Below are 23,931 nucleotides of genomic sequence, written 5' to 3'. Positions count from 1 at the left end.
TATTATCTCCAAGTTTGCAGATGACACTAAACTGGGTGGCGGTGTGAGCTGTGAGGAGGACGCTAAGAGGCTGCAGGCTGACTAGAACAGGTTAAGTGAGTGGGCAAATGCATGGCAGATGCAGTATAATGTGGATAAATGTGAGGTTATCCATTTTGGGGGCAAAAACACAAAGGCAGAATATTATCTGAATGTCGGCAGATTTGGAAAAGGGGAGGTGCAACGAGACCTGGATGTCATGGTTCATCAGTCATTGAAAGTTGGCATGCAGGTACAGCAGACGGTGAAGAAGGCAAATGGTATGTTGGCCTTCATAGCTAGGGGATTTGAGTATAGGAGCAGGGAGGTTTTACTGCAGTTGCACAGGGCCTTGGTGAGGCCTTAGCTGGAATATTGTGTTCAGTTTTGGTCTCCTAATCTGAGGAAGGACGTTTTTGCTATTGAGGGAATGCAGCGAAAGTTCACCAGACTGATTCCAGGGATGGCTGGACTGACATATGAGGAGAGACTGGATCAACTGGGCCTTTATTCACTTGAGTTTAGAAGGATGAGAGGCCATCTCATAGAAACGTATAAGATTCTGACGGGACTGGACAGGTTAGCTGCGGGAAGAATGTTCCCGATATTGGGGAAGTCCAGAACCAGGGGACATAGTCTTAGGATAAGGGGTAGACCATTTAGGACTGAGATGAGGAGAAACTTCTTCACTCAGAGAGTTGTTAACCTGTGGAATTCCCTGCCGCAGAGAGTTGTTGATGCCAGTTCATTGGATATATTCAAGAGGGAGTTAGATATGGCCCTTACGGCTAAAGAGATCAAGGGGTATGGAGAGAAAGCAGGAAAGGGGTACTGAGGGAATGATCAGCCATGATCTTATTGAATGGCGGTGCAGGCTCGAATGGCTGAATGGCCTACTCCTGCACCTATTTTCTATGTTTTATATGTTTGTCCCACCTATGACAGACTGTGGTTCTCATATTGGACTGTACAGCCACCTAAGAACTCATGTTAAGAGTGGAAGCAAGTCTTCCTCGATTTTGAGGGACTGCCTATGATGATGATGAAGTCAGTAATAAAAACAGAAAATGCTAGAAATCTCAGCAGGTGAGGCAGCATCTGTGGAGAGGAAGCAGAGTTAACGTTTCGGGTTCTGATGAACGGTCATCGACCCGAAACATTAACTCTGCTTTCTCTCCACAGATGCTGCCTGACCCGCTGAGATTTCCAGCATTTTCTGGTTTTATTCCAGATTCCAGCATCTGCAGTATTTTGCTTTTGTAATAGACATTGTCAGCATCATTGGGCCAAGGAGAGGTAATTGTGTGATGAGAATTGTGTCATGGAGGAAATGAACTTGGTGGCTGTGAGGGAAATGGGGGAGAAATTGCAAATACGGGATTGGGTAGGGTGGGGCTGAGAAGAGTCCATGGTGGGGAGGAGAAGGAGAGGAGATGACTGAAGCAGTTGAATGATGATCTTGATCTTGAGACAAAAAAATCCAGGAACTCCTCATATTCAGTGTTGGAAGTGAAGGTGGGAGAGCAGAGGAATAGTGTTATAGGAGGCTGTCTGTTGAGAAAAGGAGCCTGAAATTGTCCTTACTCTCCAAGATAATCCTGGAGTATTGGAAGGATTTGGACATGTTGCATGTGCAAAAAAGGGGACTAACACCTGTTTGGTGCCTTCTTTACCAAATTGGTTTGCCCTCAATGCAGCCAGGGCTGGTCCGGCTGTGTTACGAGAAATCTGGTCTACATGCAGTCTAAGAGGGAGCTTGGGCTGCGAAAACAACTCAAAATACACAAGCAGTTTACAGGTTAAAGAATTCTCTTCTCCTTGAGGCTTAAACAATCTCAGAATAAGGGGTCTTCCATTTAGGACTGAGATGAGGAGAAACTTCTTCACTCAAAGGGTGGTGAATCTTTGGAATTTTCTATCCCAGAGGGCTGTGGAGGCTCAGTCTTTGAGTATGTCAGGGATCGCTAGATTTTTGGAAGTGAATCAAGGGTTATGGGGACAGTGCAGGAAAGTGGAGTTGAGGTCGAAGATCAGCCATGATCTCAATGAATGGCAGAGCAGGCTCGAGGGGCCAAATGGCCTACTCCTGCTCCTAATTTTTATGTTAACAAGGAAGGAAGGGTTGGAGATAGAGGGGTAATACAGTTTTAGCAGTCAAAATGCTTCTTCAACTCTATTATCCCAATGCTCCTCCCTTACATACACACTTACAGCATAAGTATATGAATGTACTCCTACAGATTGTACTGTACATTTAGAATTCACATGATGTACTTACTTTGTTTGGGGTTTGCTTTGATTCAGACAGTGACTATATCGGTAAAGGTACACCTGTTGAGGGATGAAATCTGATGTGAAGGAGATCACCAACCCATTTCCCATAATAGCAAGAACACCGATTACTTCCAGAATCTGCAGCCATATTCCTGGGGCACAGACACAGAGACATCTGTCACCTAACATTTACTTATTGCCACAATGTACCAACTCAGAGAGCTTGAGTATTTCTTTTTTGCAGGTTTGCTTTGTTATTTCTTCTCCACTCCTTTCTTTAAGTTACTGATAGTTCCATTGATATCACGTGGCCTCCAGTACCTTGCCCAAGTGGCAATTCATGTTTGAGCTGAGACACTGAAGGAACAATATTGTGAATTACACTCCTAGTATGCAGTCATGCCCACTGTGAGTGCATATTGGGAATGCAGGCATCCACCGCAATGATTTTCCATCCAGATCAATGCACACCTGAATTCCAGATATGCACGCTTGGCTGGTGAGGGTCTATGCTTGAGGCATGGTTTCATAAACTTACTCTACGACTGTTGACAAATTACTTGACCATGGAGGTGATCATAGTTGATCCTGAACACCCAATATCGACACAAAGGCACTTCCCAACAGTTGGGCCCCTGGTTGATTTTGTACTCCAAGAGGCTCTGACACTAACTATGCTACTCCAACTGAAATAAGCTAATTTAGCACAGACTTGAATTGAATCTGCATGTGAAACTATGAGGTCTAGTCTTCTATCGGACAAGCATGTCCAATTCCCGACTGCATAAGATTGGTTCAGCTGAATTACAGACAAGTAGTATTGACAGGTTGGATGAGGTGATCCAGTAATGGAACTAATCAAATCATAAACCTAGAGACCATGTACCTGAATCACTGGAACTCGCATCCAGACTTCATCAATCGTGCACCGCCCAGAAGACTGTTTAGAATGGAAACTAACGGCCATAAACTGCCCAGAATATCGCTGAGCATTACTTTCGGCATCTCACCCATATATCGGCCAAAAGATCGCTCGCCCAAAAATTCGCTGGAGAAAAGCTGCACTCACCTGACCGTAACCCGGTGGTATGGACGCCATTTTGTAATTCGGAGGACTTTTCATAAAAGGCTGCTTCTTCATGGGAGTTTTGAATTAATTTGTGAGTGCTTTTAAGGTGGTTTAACATCTTAACAACCATTAAATCATATTGTGGTCAATCTGAATTTTTTATTGAGTTTTTGAAGGACAATTTATTAATTCTGAATACATATAATATGTAATGGGACCTGTAATTTCTCAGTCAGTATTGTTGACTACTCACACACTGCAGACTAGAGATGGGATAAAGTATATTGAAGGGCATTATGTGTCCAATCAAAGAGATGGCAGACGGCTGAGGAGGAGGAGACCTTACACCCGACGCACTTACAGGAATAAGCGGTCAATACCTGGACTTGTCCGAGAACACGTGCCTTAGGAGGCTGCGCTTCCGAAAGGAGGTCATCAGCGAAATATGCCAGCTCATTAAGGGAGGTCTGCAGCCTAATAGCACTATCAGGACGGCACTGCCCGTTGTCAAGGTTACTACGGCACTTTCCATCGATGCATCGGACTCCTTTCAGGCCTCAGCTGGCGACATTTGTGGTATCTCTCAGCACGGCACACTTTGCTGCATTCGACAGGTGACTGAAGCCCTTCATGTAAGCAGGATGGACTTTATAAACTTCCCTATGACCAGGGAGGCACAGGCTGAGAGGGCTTTGGGTTTCTCAAGAATAGCAAACTTCCCCAAGGTGCAGGGAGCAATAGACTGTACGCACATCGCCATGTGAGCACATTTTCAGGATGCAGTGATGTTTTGTAATCGAAAGGGATTCCACTCCCTGAATGTGCAGCTCGTTGTCGACCACATGCAAATAATCATGGCAGTAAATGCAAAATTTCCAGGGAGCATCCATGATGTGCATTGTCTCTGACCTGTTTAACAATCAGCCACAAGGTCACGGTTGGATGCTGGGGGATAAAGGATATGGCCTTGCCAGCTGGCTGATGACCCCCCTGCGTAAGCCGCAGACAGAAGCCAAGAAGCGATACAATGAAAGCCACATTGCCATACTCAATATTGTCGAAAAGACAATTGGAGTGCTTAAGCAGCGCTTCAGATGTTGGACCACTCAGGAGGCAAATTACAATATCACCCTGAGCAAGTCGCTCAATTCATTGTGGTGTGCTGCATGTTGCATAACTTAGCTATCAGGAAGGGACAAGAATTGCCAGATGTGACTGCCGGTCCACCTCAGGAGGGGAGGCGGAAGAGGAGGTGGACAAGGACCTCGGGGACGACAATCAGGCTGGCATTGAAACCATGCCCCCACCCCAACCCGGACCACAGGAAAGGGCCCATGGTAGTTATGCAGCAGCAAGACTGTTGTGTCCACAGCTCATAAATGAATGCTTTGCTTGAGCTCACGTTGGTGGTAGTTACGCAGCTGCAAGACTGTTGTGTCTGCAGCTCATAAATGAACGCTTTGCGTTACATTGGTGACAGTTACAGTTACAGTTGATTTATGTTATGTTTAATATTTGCCTTACCTGGCCTAGCCTCGCCAGTGTTTGCAAACTTTGTATATGCTTAACTTTTCTGTTATTTGAAGACACTGCACAACAATGATAAGTTAAATAATTTTTTTAATGTTATTACTACAATTTTTTTTTTAACAAACATATCATCAAGTTAAAACCATGTACCCTCCTCCCCCACCCCAGTGAAACATTTATAAATAACAAATTTTATAAATAACAAATTTTATTAACACCCATGTAACCCCCCTCCGCCACCGCACTCCAACAGTGAAAATGTTTTAAATTAACAACTACAATAACAACAGCAACAACATAATTTAAAAAACAATTAAAGATATAACAGACACCCATCCAACCACACAACATTCAACAATTTTTTTTAACAAACACAAGAACAATTATAACAATCCACACACTCCTTACCTGCAGCCACGCCTCTCCTTTTCTTTCCACCCCATGTCTGTACCCCACCTCTTCCCCTCCCCCTACCAACTCCAAGCCGCTTTGCAACAGGGCACCTCAAGCGCTGCTTCGGTGTGGGGGGGCGGTGACAGCAGGTCCATTGATTGGGCTGTTGATGGAGAGGATGTTTCCGAGTTAGAAGCAAGAGCTTCCTCCTGACTCGCATGTATTCTTAACAATGGAGTACAGCACCTTGGGGTGCAGTGCCGTATTCCGGGACCACTAGCTGTCCTCTGGCATCCATGGTCTCGGCTATTCTTTCCAGCACCACTACTATCCGCGTCATCTTCAAGGAGATGATCGCAGACAGAGCGGCAACCTGGTCAGATAATCCGCCCATTGCCTGGAGGAATTCTCGACCTATATCGACGCTCGTCCTGAACAAATTGACCATGTCCACACTAAGATCCACTGGTCTCAGAGCAGTCCAACCTCGCCGAACCAACCTCCGTGGGATCGGCGCAGGCATGGAACCACTCGGGGTGCCTTGCTGTAAAGCGCTTGGCCCCGTTACCTCCTCGGTCGAAGAGGACGTGGCCGCAGGGACACAAGATAATTGGGCTGCAGGCTCCTCCTCCATGTCCTCACTCTGCTCCATGGAAAGGAGGACCTGCAGGAGTACAGGAGAGGCTCTTGCCTCCTTGCCTCCGGAGACAACAGGTGCAACTTGAACTTGGACCTGGGGATCCTGTGAAGGATAATGCCGAGCAGGGCGAATCTGGGGTGACTGGGGAACCTGGAAGGCTTGTTGACCTAGAAGACATAAATGAGACAGTAGAAGAGAAGGGGATTCCAGGGTCACATGAGAATGCTTATGCTACGCAGGCATATACACGAAGAGCAACACTACTGCTATAAATACTGACAGACCTCATATATAATTAACATCATGACAGTACAGAATCTGCATTGCATTACAATGATATTTCATGATCCCATCATTAATTACGTAACATTAAATAACACCACATCAATCATATGTTATACTGAAATGGCATTAAATGAAATCCCAATGGTTTATACATTACTCACGTAGCACTATCACTGGTTCAGCACCACTACGGTTGGCCGACTTGTTGTGCAGCCCCACCAAGGCCAACGTCCTGTCCTCAAAGTCTGTTAAAGGGGAATGATCTCCTGGTCCCCCTCCAATGCGCCTCTGCTCGACCCGATTCTTGGACAGTTTTTTCTGTAAAGGTGTCAAGGGCATGGCATGGCATAAGATCATTGCCTAGAAACTATTACAGATAGACATATATCAGATTACTGACAGATATCACATTATTATTATTACTATTACATGACACAACACAACACACACAGCACACAGACAATCCCCAATTAGTCATCCCATGCTAATCATTGTCAATGTTAATGTTATATGCTAATACACTTCATATTAAATGCATGGTTATATCTACCGTCATAGAATAACTTGAATAAGATTGAGGTTAGGATTAAACACATGACACCAAGATTACCAGCCTAACTACAATCCTGCAGATCTACATTTACAATAAGCATTGCATCATCACAACTTATTAAATAAATAAATGTAATACTTACTCTGCCGGAACCAACGAGGTCGTTCCAGCGCTTGCGGCACTGGTTTGGCTCTGTTACGTTGAGCGTGGATGCAGACACGACCTCCGCGATTTCAGCCCATATTCGCTGGTACATCTGCGGGGGCGGGGGTGGGGGCGGGGGGGGTTTCCCACGACCACCCTGGGTCAATTGGGCCCAACGACTTTCCACCTCCTGAACCAGGGCAGCATTGGCCCCATCAGAGAAGCGCTTTTCACAAGCCGTCCTCCAATCTCCTCTTCCAATTGGGCCACATCTTCCTCTCCACTCATAACTTCTTCAACTTGAGCTTCCTCAACTAATTTAATATTCATATTGAAAACGGAGTAATAATTCAATAAATCAATAATTCTACCTCTCTCCAATCAATACCAGCTTCCACCTCTCTCTCTCTGTCTCCTTCTCTCTTCTACACATGTGCAGGTGACCCCTAACCTCCCAAAATGCAGGAAAAGCCCGTTGCTATGGATGCCGGCCTTGCACGATGGAATAAATTGGTAACACCCATTTCACATCGCTACGGCTAACGCCCAAAATTAAAAAGTGGAAACTAGTGGGTTTTAAAATGGGCGATAGTCCAGCAATCACAAAAACAAATATAATCGCTAACGCCAGAAATACCGCCCACTTTTAAGCGATCTGGACACTAATGAAAGTCTAGTCCTAAGACCTAAACCAGAAGACTGGGAAGTTTTCACTTAGACTAAGAACTTACAGTTGGACCAAGCCAGAAATATACGCTTGAACCAGAGACTGGCCTTTGATCAGAGAATTCCTGCGTAGATTACAGCAACAAAGCACTCACTCCTGGACTATGATTCCTGTGAACCTGCTGCCAGAGCACAAGGCTAGAGAAGTCACACCTGACTCAAGAATATGGGGCACATTTCCACTTTAGTGCTTGGGTGTAAAACATTGCCTGGAAGGAGTGCATAGAAGAAAATCAGTCAGGGAGGACTGCATTGCCTGTCATACACCCTGTCTGAGTTTCCATTTATTAATTTAAATAAACGGAAAATAAGGCTGGCTGCATTACGAATGCGTAATCCTCCACATCCATTTTTCTTCTATGTGTTCCAACCAGGCAATGCTTAATACATCGAAACATAAAAAATAGGTGCCTAAAGCTAATATCTAAATACCTAAAGCTAAAGAGATAAATCTGCCCTGATGTGTCAAGAACTTTGTGCCAGCTGGACCATGGCACAGCTAACACCTACTATTGATCACATTGTGCACAAATAATTTGTCAGGCAGTAAAAAATCTTCTATAGTTTGGACTAATATAGATCAAACTATACTTTGTCATGAGTACACATAACTAAATTTCCCTCAGTACCACACAACAAAATAAACAGCGTTGGTCAAAGTCTTACCAATATCTTTTGCTTTCCGTGGTATCGGTCGTTTGAGAAGCCAAACCATCTTTTTGGCATCCAATCGAATTTCAAATAGGTTAATCACCAATGCAAGTAATGGAGCCAACGGGAAGGCTGCAACAAATATTGTGGTGAAGCCGTACTGAATTGCTGAAAAGGAAAAGAGATGGTTGACAAATCCATCACAACCACCTACAAATGAAAGCCCACACTCACTGCCAAGGCTCAAACTGATAATGGTCCACTGGCCAAGTACTAGAGGCTACCCACCACCCATGTAGCCATACCCCTGCCTTCAGGAGAGGAGATTCAGGAAGAAAGCTGAATGAATAAAACATCCAAGCAACTCTGCGTGCAACTGGCTGAGCAACATGGAGTACAGGATAGAAAGCAACTATGAAAACTTCATAATCTGTGAGATTGCTGCTAATTCAGGGCACAAAACACATGAACCTAAAGATCCTTGTGTTGAGTTGCAATTGTTTGTAATCCGGCAAAGAAGGACCCACCTTCTTGGTCTCATAGAGAAGGAAGCATATGAAAGGCATAATCCAGGGCCAGTGAAAGGAAGTGGCCTTGGCAGTGACTGTCACCTCTAGCAACTCCTGTATAGCTACTCAATATCAGAAGTTAATAATCTCTCCAGGGAAACCAAGGTAACAGGAGGCAGCCATACCTTTTAACACTGCACTATCATATTTACCAGTTACAGCCATCTTGCCCTCACTGTCTTGAACATACACAATTTGCTATCAACATGTAGGATTTACCACAATACTCTTCACATCCCTTCCTTTTCCTGCATGTGTTAGCATAGCTTAGTGGTCTTGTCTTGTTTCTGAAATAGAAGACTGTGGGTTCATGTCTCACTCCAGTGGCTTGAATACATAATCTCGGCTGACATCTCAATGTGGTACTACATTGTCAGATACGCTATTTTTCAGGTGGGATGGGTGGGGGGGATGGGATGCGGGAATTATCACCCAATTTGGGACAGTAAAAAAAAGAGCTAAATGGATCTTTAAGACTACTGCCTCAAATCTACCCCAAAACTGCACCAGCATTCTCCTTCCAAAACACTACTAGAGCCCTTTAAGACATGCTAAAAGTGTCTGCTGTCTCATTTGAATGGGTCAATGGGAAGTGGCCAATCCATTCCCTTCCTTTTGCGCCGCAAATAAATAACACCACTATAAATCTAACGGCATCACGTATCCCTGAGGAAAATATAGCTTGTTTGGTGTGTCTCTCAGATTTGTGTGTTTTTGTCTGCATAACATTAAAACACTGAGGATCATCACAACTTTTGCTGCTGCTTTTACTCAGCTTTGGGATAAGTACTTCATATTGCTACATTATGAAGAGGAGGAGGAGGATCGCATGCAAGAGGCTAGATTAGAGGCTCTTAGAATGAGGCATTAAAAGAAGGCATCTCTTCCCTACACACGAGCACTCAATCACCAGGGTTGAGAAATTAAGGTTTTGCCTGGACTTCGCTGAACATCTGTGCCTCAGAAGGCAGCGTTTCCCTCCCAGATACTATTGGGCAAGTATGTCAACAGTCAATGGCGGCGAAATTGCCTTCCGCCCCAAACAGAGTGGGTAATTCAAATAAAATGAGTATTCTCCGCCCACTGATTTTGGTCTCTTAAACTTTTTCAAATTGTCCGGGTGGCTGTGGGGCGGAAATGCATCAGGAGCAGGGTGGAAGGCGGGCGATGTCATCAGCGCTGCGTTGAGCTGTGTCATGCTGATGCATAGAAATGTACCTCCCCTTCAGCTAAAGGGGAGGGCCGCTGCGAGCTCTGCAGCCACTTTAGTGGCGCCCATTGGGCTACCAGGGAGGGCTTTGGCCGAGCCAGCGGTCTGGCACCCAAGAGGGGGTCGCAGCAGAGCACCCTCCCCTTTAAAGGCGGACGCACCACCCAGCGACTGGCAGCTTCCCAAAGGAAAAAGCTGCCGGGAGCACCGAGTGGTGGCGGCTCCACTCCCACAGGGCAATTTCCCTCGCGGGATGGAAAGGGGTCACCGCCGGATAGTAAGGGATCGGTGCGTGCCCGAACCCCATTTCCGCCACCCCCGCCCCGGGGGCAATTTCTGATGGGTCGGCCCATCGGCCTTCCCCCGGTCAGAAAGGCCTTACTGCCCCATTAATAATGGAACTTAAAGAGTGGGGTAATTCCGGCCCCAATATATTCTAGCAAATGTATTCCAGAGGAACTGCCTAACATCCAGTCTATTCCTACTATTATATAGTTTAAAATCATGTCCTCAGGTCCTCCCCAATCGGTTAAACCAGAATAATCTATCAATAAACACATTATCCAGCCCTTTTAATTATTTTATAGACCTCTATCAGGTCACCTCGAAGTTTAAGCTGCTCTAAGTAAATAGGCCCTTAAGCCTATCTGAGGTAGGAATCATTCTCATTGCTCTCCTCTGGACCTTTTCAAGGCCATGTGCGAGGACCAAAACTGGGCAATCTGACCAGAGACCTATAGAGACAGACTGATTTATACTGAATGGTTACATAGAATTACATAGAATATACAACACAGAAACAGGCCATTCAGTCCAACCAATCCATGCTGGTGTTTATGCTCCACTTGAGCCCCCTCTCATCCTTTCTCATCTAATTCTATCCCTTCTCTCCCATATGCTTATCTAGCTTCGCTGTAAATGTATCTAGATTGTGTTCTATTAATACATCCCAACACCTTTTTAACTTTAGCTAAAGCTTCGCTACATTGGTCATGAATCTTCAGTGTTCCCTGCACAATACCACCGTGATCTTTTTCTCTCTCTACCTCTTGCAGTATTGTTCCCCTGCAAATGATACATGTATTCAGTGCTGACCCTACCAAAATACATGATCAAAATACCAAAGTACATTTATCTCAGTTAAATGCCATTTGCCATTGTGTGGCCCACTCCCCTAGCACGTCAAAATCGTTTTGCATTTGATTGTACTCCTTTACTGTCTTAGACCTTGTGACAATTTTTGTGTCATTTGCAAACTTACTGACCATACTCCAAACACTACTATGTTCCCTGCTGCTGCCCCTCATCCTCCAGCCCCAAAGGCAGTGACCAATAACATGCCTAGGACTGAACTTTGGGGCACACCACTAGTGACGTCCTGAATCACATCTCACAAGGGCCAACAGCTGTCAGCCTCTCCCGCCTCCCTTCCTATCTATTTTCCTCAAAGAAGCTTTATGTGCTTTAAAATGCAACTTCAATAAAAACAAATTAGATTGATGAATTACACTATATGCCTCTATATCAGTCTGTCTGTCGCTCTCAGTCTCATAGGTGTTAGAATTGAGAACCATTGTCTCACAGATGTAAGCCTTTAGCAATGACCTTAGTGTTAATAAAATACAGGTGAGATACTGTTTTTCACTCCATCACACAACAGTCTCTCTGTTTAACAAAAAAAACTGAATTAAGTTTTTGAAAATTGCTCTGTAGCTTTATTTCAAATAAATCTGGCAAACAACTCAGAAAGAATAAGAATATAAATAATTAAAACAAATATTTCATCAGCTGATTGCACCTGAAGCATCCTAGGAAATTAGGCACACTCCACATGTTCAGATTACACAATCCAAATTCAGCCCACAGAGTCACAAAAATTAAAGGTTAGATTTTCGACTTACCGCCCGGTGTAACACAGGCATTGCGGATTGGCTACCTGCTATAGAAACCACCTCATTTTCATTTCTATTGAAATCAATGGAAATGAAAAATGGACAGCTTTCTGCAATACTAGTATCGTGACTAGCTGGCAAGTTGTAAAATATACCCCAGCAAGTACACCCCAGGCTTTTGGAAGAGACTGATGCCTTCAAGTAAAATTCTTAACAACACAATATTGGGTTAGAATTTCACCTGGGATCGCCCATTTAACGCCCATTTTGGACAAAAATGTAAATTACTGCCCTGTACTGCCCGTTTCATCTCCCGATTGTCGCCAGTGGTAATTTGGGCCTACGATTACCGCCAGCGTTGTTGCAAATCGCCCGCCCACATTTGCCGCCCAGAAATCGCGCAAAATTCTCCTCCCCCTCCCCCTCACCCCATAGCGCAAGTGTTCACAAAAAAGTATTTTTTAACGCCCGCTACTGCCTGTTATCACTTCGATCAAAAGCGCCCATTTTTTATGTACTTATCTGACTTGGGCCCAGCATTATGCTCCCTCCATTTTGTTTTAGCATTGAAGGTATTTACAGTGGCCCAGGAAGACCGTTGCTAATCAATAAAACCTCCATATCTGTTAGACATCAGTAAAAGTAGAAGCTAACTGCCGATTAGTAGGCCGTAATGCCATATTTACTTGTTGGTGATAAAATAAAATAAAAATAAAATAAAATTTTACAATAACAAGCATCATATTGACCCAAACATGTCAGAACTCAAGCCACAATGTAATCAGCCAATTGTGAAGAGAAGTGTCTGTGGAAAATTTCCCCCCAAAATATACAAACTGTCTGGGACAGGCGCATAGCTGAAGCATGTTGTAATCTCATATGCCTGCCCTTCTAATCCCTCGGAACCTTTACTTTGCTCTACACTCTCTTCCCTCATTCCCTTAGCTCTGGGCTTCATTCTTTTTTTAAACAATCTGGCTCCAAAGTAGACCCACCCCCTCCCCTCCCTCATCCTTGCCCCCAGTCCCCTCGTACACATGTCAACCATTACCGGCTCCTTTAAACCATAACATTACAGACCAACGTTCCGTGAAGTCTTTACTCGCTCTCATCTGCCGGAGCCACCTTTTGCTTCTGAGCTGCGCTGGCTCATTTCACATAGAACTCAAATTCAAATATTCTCCGGATAAAACATGGAGAAAGAATGGGAGCAGATATTGGAAGTGTCCATAAAATGCTTAGAGGACTGTCTCATTCTGGCTTGCCAAAGAAACAGCCTCCAAAACAGCCAAATAAAGGGCTCAAAATTGGCCAAGAGTTGCTCCATTTTTTTTTTGGAGCAATTTGATTTTTCTGGAGTATCTTAAAAATCCACGTTTTGCACATTTAATTTGCGCCAGTGTAAGTGAGTTAGATAGGATTTTTTTTTGTGTCGTTTTTTTCTTAAAAGGGAGCGTTACCAGCCACCTACGCCCGTTTTGGCCATTTAGACCACTTTTGGACAGCTAATAGTTGCTCCAAACTAACAGACCAGTGTATGTGGCCACTTGTGGCCGCACAGAAAACCCTTACAGAGAGTTAAGAAATCAGCGCAGATAGGTACATCTGTGACCATTCGGCCAGAGATAGGGTGGGAAGGGAAGCGGAGAGGACCTTGCAAAGCACTAAACAAAGCACAACAACATTCAAGAAGCATAAAAACATTCAAGAAGAAATAAAAAATAAAACTAAGTCCTATCTTCCTATCAAAACTCGGCCCGAGAAGTCAGCGGGCCAGCCGGTGCGGGAGGCCACTCGGCCGGGGATAGGGGCGGGACGACGGGGAGAGCACAGGCCACCGACATCCAAGCAGAAAACTACTTCTAAGCTAAACTGCCAACCTGCCAAAGGAGACATGGAACTTCTACTTCCACTGGGTATTTGACTGACTCTCTCTCTGACTGATTCTCTCTCGAACTCTCTCTCTGACTCTCTGACTGACTCTCTCTCTGACTGACTCTCTCTCTGACTGACTCTCTGACCTACTCTCTCTCTGACTGACACTCCCTCTCTCTCTCTGACTCTCTGACTGAAACTCTCTCTGACTCTCTCTCTGACTGACTCTCTCTGACTGACTGACTCTGACTGACTCTCTCTCTCTCTCCGACTGACCCTCTCTCTGACTGACTCTCTCTCTGACTGACTGACTCTCTCTCTCTCTGACTGACTCTCTCTCTCTCTGACTGACTCTCTGACCTACTCTCTCTGACTGGCTCTCTCTCTGACTGACTCTCTCTCTGACTGACTCTCTCTCTGACTGACTCTCTCTGACTATTTCAGCGAATGTAGTTCTAGCCCGGCGCGCGTCGTGAGGCCACTCAGCCTGGGATAGGGGCAGAACGCATTGGGCCCCACGCTGCAGCAAGCACACAGAGACTGGGGCAGGAGCTAGACCGCATGCGCGAAACCTCCAGTGTGCATGCGGAGAGCTGCCGACACTGTTTTTCGAGCGGGGCCCTAGCTCCGCACCCTCATCGACAGACCACGCTGTGCCAAGCTATGGGAGAGGCCACAGAGTGGCCAGAATCCAGAGACATCTTTTCAGCGCCGTTTTCAGCCCACAAAGTCGGCGCATCCCTGGTGAGTGCGCCGAAAAAACAGGTGGGCCAATTTTGAGCCCAAAACACTGGAGAAGCTGATAATCCCACAGGAGTCCCACAGTTTCCAAGCAATTATTCGGAGTCAATCCTAGGAGAGGGATTTGCAAAAGAGCAGTGGAGTAGTTAAAGAAGCTGTACCATACGGGGATGGAAAGCCTTCAGTTTTTCAGTTCAATTCACAAAAGAATAAAAAGTAAGGCTTGCATGGATCAGCTGAAAAGATAGAAACATGGAAACATAGAAAAACATAGAAAATAGGTGCAGGAGTAGGCCATTCGGCCCTTCGAGCCTGCACCACCATTCAATAAGATCATCCTCGTAGGACTGCTCCTGGGCATGGCCAAGGGGGCCATCAGCCGGTCCAGGCAGTGGGTGGTCGAGGGGGTCATTCAGCCCGACTGCCTGCCTCTCTTCCGTGGTTACGTCCGAGCCAGGGTGTCCCTGGAGATGGAGCGCGCGGTGTCCACTGGTACGCTCGTGGCCTTCCGCGAGAGGTGGGCGCCGGAGGAACTGGAGTGCATCATCATCCCCGGCAACCAAATTTTAATTTGATCATTAATGTTTAAAGCTTAATTTGTCTTTGTTTGTTGGTTTTTGTGCCCCCTCGCCCTATTAGCCAGGGGGCACTTGTATAATTTGTGTTTTTAGTGCCCTCAAAAAAACACACAAAAAAAACAAGGGGGCACTTGTTTGAAAGTGTTTGGAGTATGAGCCCCCTTTAACCAGGGGACACTTGATTAAAATGCACAACTAAAATAGTTGTAGAGCTGTTGCATTGTGAGTGGCTTAGCCAGTTACGTGATGTTCACAAGACTCAATAATACCCCAGTCAGTTTGGTCTAGGTCATCCACGATGAGGTATGCATTTACAAAGGACACCGGCAATCACACATTTAAAGTTGTGTTTCCTAAAAGTTGTCATGTGGGACGTATTTTCCCCTTCCCAGAAGTGAGTGAGGCACAGTACAAAAATGGTTTACAATTTCATATAAAACTTGTAATTTGTATTAAAATTAAACTTTAACAAAGTTATAAAATAACATAATTGTTCTGCATGAAAATTTTGACAAAAAAAACCATTATGAACAACAAACAGCAACAATAACAACAACATGAACAACACTCAAACCACCCCTGCACCCTCCCACAATTCTACCTGCGGCCACCTTTCCCAACGCCTTTCCTCCCAATCCCCCCACTGACCTTTGGCCCTGACCCCCTCCTCCCACTGTCAATACCCCTGGCCCTGACCATGCCGGGACCAGTACACGTGCAGCAGCAGAACAACTCGAACATGACTGCTGAGATCGGGGGGAGGGGGTGGGGGCGACAATGGCAGCGCTATCTGTGGGGGTTCTGGAGAAGGTGGGGGTGCTGAGGACCCATCTTCAAAGTCAGAAGAAACTAGTTCCTCCCGACGATCAGGTGCTGTCACCATTGGTGGTATGGCACCTTGGGGTGCAGTGCCATATCCCACGACCGTCGACTGCCTCATAGCATTGGCATTGGCAGTCTGGGTGTTCTCCCTCACCGTGGCAATCAGCTCCGTCATGTCCTCCGATCGACGGGCTGCTAAAGCCACGATGTTTCTGGACAACCCAGCAATGGCCTGGAGGAGCTCTCGACTCAAGTCACTGGTCATCCTGGACAGTCCCACCATGTTCAGGCTCGCATCTACCTGTCGCGTAGCATTCCCACTTCGGCGGATCAGCCGCCGCGGATTCACCATGGAGTTCGGCCGCTTTGTCCTGCTTCCACGGGCCGGAATCCAGGGAAGTTGGATTCCGCCGAGGAACCGGTGGCCACAGGTAGAAAAGCCCCTTGAAGTCCCGCCACCCCTCCCTCCTCCTGCACCACCACCGTTACATTGCTTTGAGGAGTCTTCTCCTGCTCCTGCAGCACCATCTCCTCCGTCTCTTCCATCATCGTCTCTTCATTTGCTCTTCCCTGCAATGACTCCTCTCGGGGAGGGGCAGGCGGCTCCACCTGTGCAACTGTAAAAACACAGCATTAATGGTTGGAGCCAGGGGAGGAGAGGGGAGGGGTCAGAGGTAACATCAGAGCTATTCACTTTGCGCAGACTTATGTCAAGAACAAACATATATTATCGAGAATCATAACATGAAACTATCATAAGCAAAGTAGACAGAAACTACATGGCATAACAAAACTTGAGTCCCAAACAGTTTGCTTTCCAAGTGACATAGAGTGTGATCAACCAAAAAATCATGTCACAACTAACAACATTTAGTGCACCAAGCATTACATTACATTCTACATTATATTGCCATAAGATTGAATCACATGATCGCAGTACAGACCAGGAATTATGCAGACTTACCCTCTGGGACAACTGGTTCGGCACCAACACACATAGCTGATCATACGCTCCCGTCAGGGCTGCAGCATGTTCCTCCAGGTCCGACAGAGGAATAGTCTTCGATGGACCACCGTCGTTTTGTGGTGATCTGCCCTATTGCCAGCTAATTTTTTCTGCAAAGGTGACAAAAAATGTGTCAACTAATTTCACAGCTACTAATATGGAAAACACACATACATGCATACACATATTATAGGTACACATCCCCAATTAACCGTCCCCAGTCTTTTTGTCAATGAGTGCACCATTTAAGTTCTGTTAGCACGCAAGTATTGCATGATGAATACATGAAAATACAGAGGACTAACACCATGACATCGATGATGGGTAATAAAAATGTCACCAAGCTTTACAACATAATAAAACATGGCACTACTTAAGAATAATTAGTCAGTGCATGATAAAAGTTATTACTTACTCTCGCAGACCCAACGCTGTCAATTCCACCATTTGCGGCACTGGTTCAGCCCCCACATCACAGGTGCGACGGAGGACAACGCCTCAGCGATCTCTCGTCATAACCACTGATAAACATATGAAACATAGAAAATAGGTGCAGGTGTAGGCCATTCGGCCCTTCGAGCCTGCACCACCATTCAATAAGATCATGGCTGATCATTCCATGCTGATATGGTGACGGTTTCCCTCGCCCACCCTGTGTTAGTTGATCCCAGCGGGCCTCCACTTCGTTGACCAATGACTCCTGGGCTTCTTCTGAGAAACGAACGGTCCTCCTGCTCCCACCTACCTCCCTCTCCACTTCCATGGCTTGATTTTCCATGATCTTAATATTTATTTATGTATTTGAATTGAAATAATTATTTATTATTTATTATTATTAGTATTATTTTTTAAGATGTATTATAATAATTATTACTAGTTATATTATATTATTAATTATATTATATCAGTTATATTAGTATACTCCTAACAATCGTTTAACAGCTCCTCTCTGAGATCCACCCATCTCTGCAGTATGAAAATGTCCACTGCTGTCTCAGTCTTCTCTGCGCATGCGCAGGGCCACTCTTGACTCCGCAATTGTGGGAGAATGACTGCGCATGCGCAGAGAGGCCAAACTGCCCGTTTTTGCAGTGGTTCTGCAAGCAGATTGCCGAGTTTTAGGCCTCCGCCACCGCTGCTCCCATCCGCTATTGCAACGCTTCGCTATCGCCGACATTGAAGAACCCAAAACCACGGGAGCGTGCACCCCAGCGGTATTCCAGCGGTTCAAAAGACACAACCGCCGGAATACCGCTCAGGATCCGGCGCTAGTGATATCAAATAAATTTCTAGCCCAATGGAACATACGAAATGGATAAAGTTAATCATGTTCGTGAAATATGTACTTTCTTGATTTTAATCATTTGTTTAAATCCTTATTTTGGATAATAGAAATTTCAGTTACTGAGAAAAATGGAAGATGAAAAAAAATTCAGAAATCATTTTGAGCAATTTGTGGTAGCCCAGTGGCCAGATTGCACAATCATATGATGAAACACAATCACTGTAAAACAGCAGCTATTATGTGTGGCAGGCAAGCATAACATCTTAAACATTGAAAATATATTTCAAAACGCCAGTTACAGAAGTAACAGGTTTGTAGATATTTAGAATGAATTATAATAAAATGCATCCCTCACATATTGAATTTAATATATAATAGTTAAGATCCCATGGCATAATTCAAAGAGCAGAGAATTCTCCCAATGGCCTGAGCAACATTACTCCCTCAACTAGCGCTACCAAAGATAGCTTAACTGCACAAACAAAAGCAAAATACTGTGGATACTGGAAATCTGAAATAAAAACAGAAAATGCTTGAAACACTCAGCAGCTCAGGCAGCAGCCGATGAAAGGTCATCGACCCGAAACATTAGCTGTTTCTCTCTCCACAAATGCTGCCTGACTTTTTTTATCCCATTGCTGTTTGCAGCATCTTGCTACATGTAAAATGGCTGCTGCATTTGCATACATATCTACAGCTACTACACTTCAAAGTAATTCATTGCAAGTAAAACATTTTGGAGATGTTTCTGATAATAATAAGGCAATTTTTCTAATAAACTAGTATATAGTATGCAATAAAATACAAAGTTTCAACACTTATCTGTGGTAGCCATCTAGTCAGAAGATCAAGTAATAAGCCCCACACCAAGGATTTGAGCACATTTTCGAGACTGATACTTAAATGCAGTATTAAGGGAGTGCTGCACTGTTAGAGATGCCATCTTTTAGATGAGAAATAAAATGAGGCTCCAGCTGCTTGTGCAGGTCGATGTAAAAGATCACAAGGGGCTATTTGAATAAGAGCAATGGAGTTCTCCTGGTGAACATTTATCCTTCAAACAATACTACCAGGACAAATTAACTCTCCTTTTATCTCATTACTGTTTGTGGTTTGTGCGATCTTGCTGAGCGCAAATTGGCTGCCACATTATCTTACATAACAAAAATTAATTAATTGACTGCAAAGCACTTTGAGACATCCAGAGGATATAAGGGGTGTTATATAAAACCATCCTCTTTCTTTCAAAAAAGCAAAGATTAAAATTCTACTTTAAACACTTTAGGAGATAACTGTAAAAGTGAGTGAGCTCTACACTACAATAGGGAAAGCACTGGGTTGCATGTATAGTTACAGTGAACGAGGGAATGTGTTTAAATGTAACAGGCTTACCTATTTCTAAAAACTCATTGAACAAAGAGTAGGAGTCGAAATCGTTTAGGTTGTAGTTGTTGATCCAGTGTTGTGTTGTATCCTCTATATTGTCTTTTGAGAATCTTTGTTGACGCTTCTTCCATTTAATTTTCAAGATTCTGTAAAATATGAATAATTAAAAGTATATAAGTACACAGACTTAGTAATATTTAACATCAAAGTATGAATTCTAAGTAAACTACAAGTTGTACATCTAAATCAAACCTATGGCCTAGAAATCAGATTTTGTCATGTATCTTACGTTATTATATATAACTGTATCCTAACATGCTATACATGACTGTAATAAGATATGACCTGTAACCACCAGCATACCTTACCACCAGGGGTGCACTTACAAGAGACTGGTATATAAGGACAGGTCTCAGCACTGCGGAACCAGAGGCAGACTACAAACTGAGAGAAGCTCAAGAGAGATCATCCAGACGCAGCTCATTCTTTGGGAACACTTTGAACAATGGAATAGGTCTGTGCTGGAGGTGTGGGGGTGGGCACTCAGCAAGGGAATGTCGATTTCAGCAGGCTGTTTGCAGAAATTGTGAATATACAGGGCATTTGGTCCGCATGTGCAAAAAAACGGCAGCTCGGCTGGTATACGAATCGCATGGGTCGGAAAGCGGACCAGAAGATGGTGGGGACAGTACCCGGGACACCGATGTACAGCGGGTCAACACGATCAATGACCGCTGCTCCTACAACAGGACGCCTCCTATAATGATGAGGGTCCTACTCAACGGGATATCTGTCAACATGGAGCTGGATACGGGAGTGAGTCAATCTCTCATGGGCGCTCAACAATTTGAACAACTGTGGCCGCATAAAAGAGACAGACCAAAACACACAAGGGTCGACACCAGACTAAGGACCTATACCAAAGAAATCGTACCAGTCCTCGGCAGTGCCATGCTCTCTGTCACACACAAAGGGACAGTGAACCGACTTCCCCTGTGGATTGTCCCCGGAGACCCCCCAGCACTGCTGGGGAGAAGCTGGCTGGCAAAACTAAACTGGAAATGGGATGATGTCCATGCCATGTCATTAGAGGAACGGACCTCCTGCTCAACAGTTATAAAGCGATTTGAACATCTCTTTCAGCCAGGTGTGGGCACTTTCAAAGGGGCCAAAGTCAAAATCTACATCACACAGGATGCTAGACCGGTCCATCACAAGGCCAGAGCTGTACCCTATGTGATGAGGGAAAAGATTGAACACGAACTAGACAGGCTTCTGCGGGAAGGCATTATATCACCTGTGGAATTTAGCGACTGGGCAAGTCCCATCGTCCCAGTCATGAAGCCTGATGGATCCGTACGAATCTGTGGGGACTACAAATCTACCATAAACAAAGTCTCCCTACAGGACCAGTACCCGCTGCCCAGAGCGGAGTGCTTATTTGCCACATTGGCTGGAGGTAAACTTTTCTCAAAATTAGACTTCACATCTGCGTATATGATGCAAGAATTGACTGAGGAATCCAAGCTACTCACCACCATCAACACACATCGAGGCCTTTTCATGTACAATCGATGTCCATTCGGCATCAGGTCGGCAGCTGCCATATTCCAGCACAACATGGAGAGTCTGCTCAAGTCCATCCCGGGGACGGTTGTATTTCAAGACGACATACTTATCACGGTCAGGAACACCGACTCCCATCTCCGTAATTTGGAGGAAGTACTAAAGCAGTTGGATCGGTTAGGCCTACGAGTCAAGAAATCCAAGTGCCTGTTTCTCGCACGCGAGGTTGAATTTTTGGGCAGAAGGATTGCCGCTGATGGAATCCGCCCAACAGAGTCCAAAACAGAAGCAATTCGCCTGGCACACAGGCCTCGGAATGTCTCAGAACTGCGCGCCTTTCTCGGGCTACTCAATTACTTTGGGAACTTTATGCAGAACTTAAGCACGCTTCTGTGTTCCATAGAAACATAGAAACATAGAAAATAGGTGCAGGAGTAGGCCATTCGGCCCTTCTAGCCTGCACCGCCATTCAATGAGTTCATGGCTGAACATTCAACTTCAGTACCCCATTCCTGCTTTCTCGCCATACCCCTTGATCCCCCTAGCAGTAAGGACCTCATCTAACTCCTTTTTGAATATATTTAGTGAATTGGCCTCAACAACTTTCTGTGGTAGAGAATTCCACAGGTTCACCACTCTCTGGGTGAAGAAGTTCCTCCGCATCTCGGTCCTAAATGGCTTCCCCCTTATCCTTAGACTGTGACCCCTGGTTCTGGACTTCCCCAACATTGGGAACATTCTTCCTGCATCTAACCTGTCTAACCCCGTCAGAATTTTATATGTTTCTATGAGGTCCCCTCTCATTCTTCTGAACTCCAGTGAATACAAGCCCAGTTGATCCAGTCTTTCTTGATAGGTCAGTCCCGCCATCCCGGGAATCAGTCTGGTGAACCTTCGCTGCACTCCCTCAATAGCAAGAATGTCCTTCCTCAGGTTAGGAGACCAAAACTGTACACAATACTCCAGGTGTGGCCTCACCAATGCCCTGTACAACTGTAGCAACACCTCCCTGCCCCTGTACTCAAATCCCCTTGCTATGAAGGCCAACATGCCATTTGCTTTCTTAACCGCCTGCTGCACCTGCATGCCAACCTTCAATGACTGATGTACCATGACACCCAGGTCTCTTTGCACCTCCCCTTTTCCTAATCTGTCACCATTCAGATAATAGTCTGTCTCTCTGTTTTTACAACCAAAGTGGATAACCTCACATTTATCCACATTATACTTCATCTGCCATGCATTTGCCCACTCACCTAACCTATCCAAGTCGCTCTGCAGCCTCACAGCATCCTCCTCGCAGCTCACACTGCCACCCAATTTAGTGTCATCCGCAAATTTGGAGATACTACATTTAATCCCCTCATCTAAATCATTAATGTACAGTGTAAACAGCTGGGGCCCCAGCACAGAACCTTGCGGTACCCCACTAGTCACTGCCTGCCATTCTGAAAAGTACCCATTTACTCCTACTCTTTGCTTCCTGTCTGACAACCAGTTCTCAATCCATGTCAGTACACTACCCCCAATCCCATGTGCTCTAACTTTGCACATCAATCTCTTGTGTGGGACCTTGTCGAACGCCTTCTGAAAGTCCAAATATACCACATCAACTGGTTCTCCCTTATCCACTCTACTGGAAACATCCTCAAAAAATTCCAGAAGATTTGTCAAGCATGATTTCCCTTTCACAAATCCATGCTGACTTGGACCTATCATGTCACCTCTTTCCAAATGCACTGCTATGACATCCTTAATAATTGATTCCATCATTTTACCCACTACCGATGTCAGGCTGACCGGTCTATAATTCCCTGTTTTCTCTCTCCCTCCTTTTTTAAAAAGTGGGGTTACATTGGCTACCCTCCACTCCATAGGAATTGATCCAGAGTCAATGGAATGTTGGAAAATGACTGTCAACGCATCCACTATTTCCAAGGCCACCTCCTTAAGTACTCTGGGATGCAGTCCATCAGGCCCTGGGGATTTATCGGCCTTCAATCCCATCAATTTCCCCAACACAATTTCCCGGCTAATAAGGATTTCCCTCAGTTCCTCCTCCTTACTAGACCCCCCGACCCCTTTTATAACCGGAAGGTTGTTCGTGTCCTCCTTCGTGAATACCGAACCAAAGTACTTGTTCAATTGGTCCGCCATTTCTTTGTTCCCCGTTATGACTTCCCCTGATTCTGACTGCAGGGGACCTACATTTGTCTTTACTAACCTTTTTCTCTTTACATATCTATAGAAACTTTTGCAATCCGTCTTAATGTTCCCTGCAAGCTTCTTCTCATACTCCATTTTCCCTGCCCTAATCAAACCCTTTGTCCTCCTCTGCTGAGTTCTAAATTTCTCCCAGTCCCCAGGTTCGCTGCTATTTCTGGCCAATTTGTATGCCACTTCCTTGGCTTTAATACTATCCCTGATTTCCCTTGATAGCCACGGTTGAGCCACCTTCCCTTTTTTATTTCTATGCCAGACAGGAATGTACAATTGTTGTAGTTCATCCATGCGGTCTCTAAATGTCTGCCATTGCCCATCCACAGTCAACCCCTTAAGTATCATTCGCCAATCCATCTCAGCCAATTCACGCCTCATACCTTCAAAGTTAGCCTTCTTTAAGTTCTGGACCATGGTCTCTGAATTAACTGTTTCATTCTCCATCCTAATGCAGAATTCCACCATATTATGGTCACTCTTCCCCAAGGACTTTCTTTG

The 23,931-nt window shown here is 45.0% G+C and overlaps 1 protein-coding gene across 5 annotated transcripts in view; it reads right to left on the bottom strand.

Annotated features, from left to right (window-relative positions):
• Positions 1-23,931, bottom strand: part of LOC139280184 (anoctamin-9-like) — a 242,322-nt gene that overhangs the window by 12,781 nt on the left and 205,610 nt on the right. For all 5 annotated transcript variants that reach the window (XM_070899766.1, XM_070899762.1, XM_070899763.1 and 2 more), the window contains 3 exons: positions 19,654-19,793; positions 8,299-8,451; positions 2,297-2,444 (listed from right to left, as the gene is read on the bottom strand). In XM_070899766.1, coding sequence (XP_070755867.1) covers positions 2,297-2,444; positions 8,299-8,451; positions 19,654-19,793 — 441 coding nt within the window. The remainder of the gene's footprint in view (positions 1-2,296; positions 2,445-8,298; positions 8,452-19,653; positions 19,794-23,931) is intronic.

This window comes from Pristiophorus japonicus, chromosome 14 (genome assembly GCF_044704955.1).
Source record: "Pristiophorus japonicus isolate sPriJap1 chromosome 14, sPriJap1.hap1, whole genome shotgun sequence".
In the NCBI taxonomy this organism is placed as follows: Eukaryota; Metazoa; Chordata; class Chondrichthyes; family Pristiophoridae; genus Pristiophorus; species Pristiophorus japonicus.
This window is presented reverse-complemented; position numbering and strand designations above follow the sequence as displayed.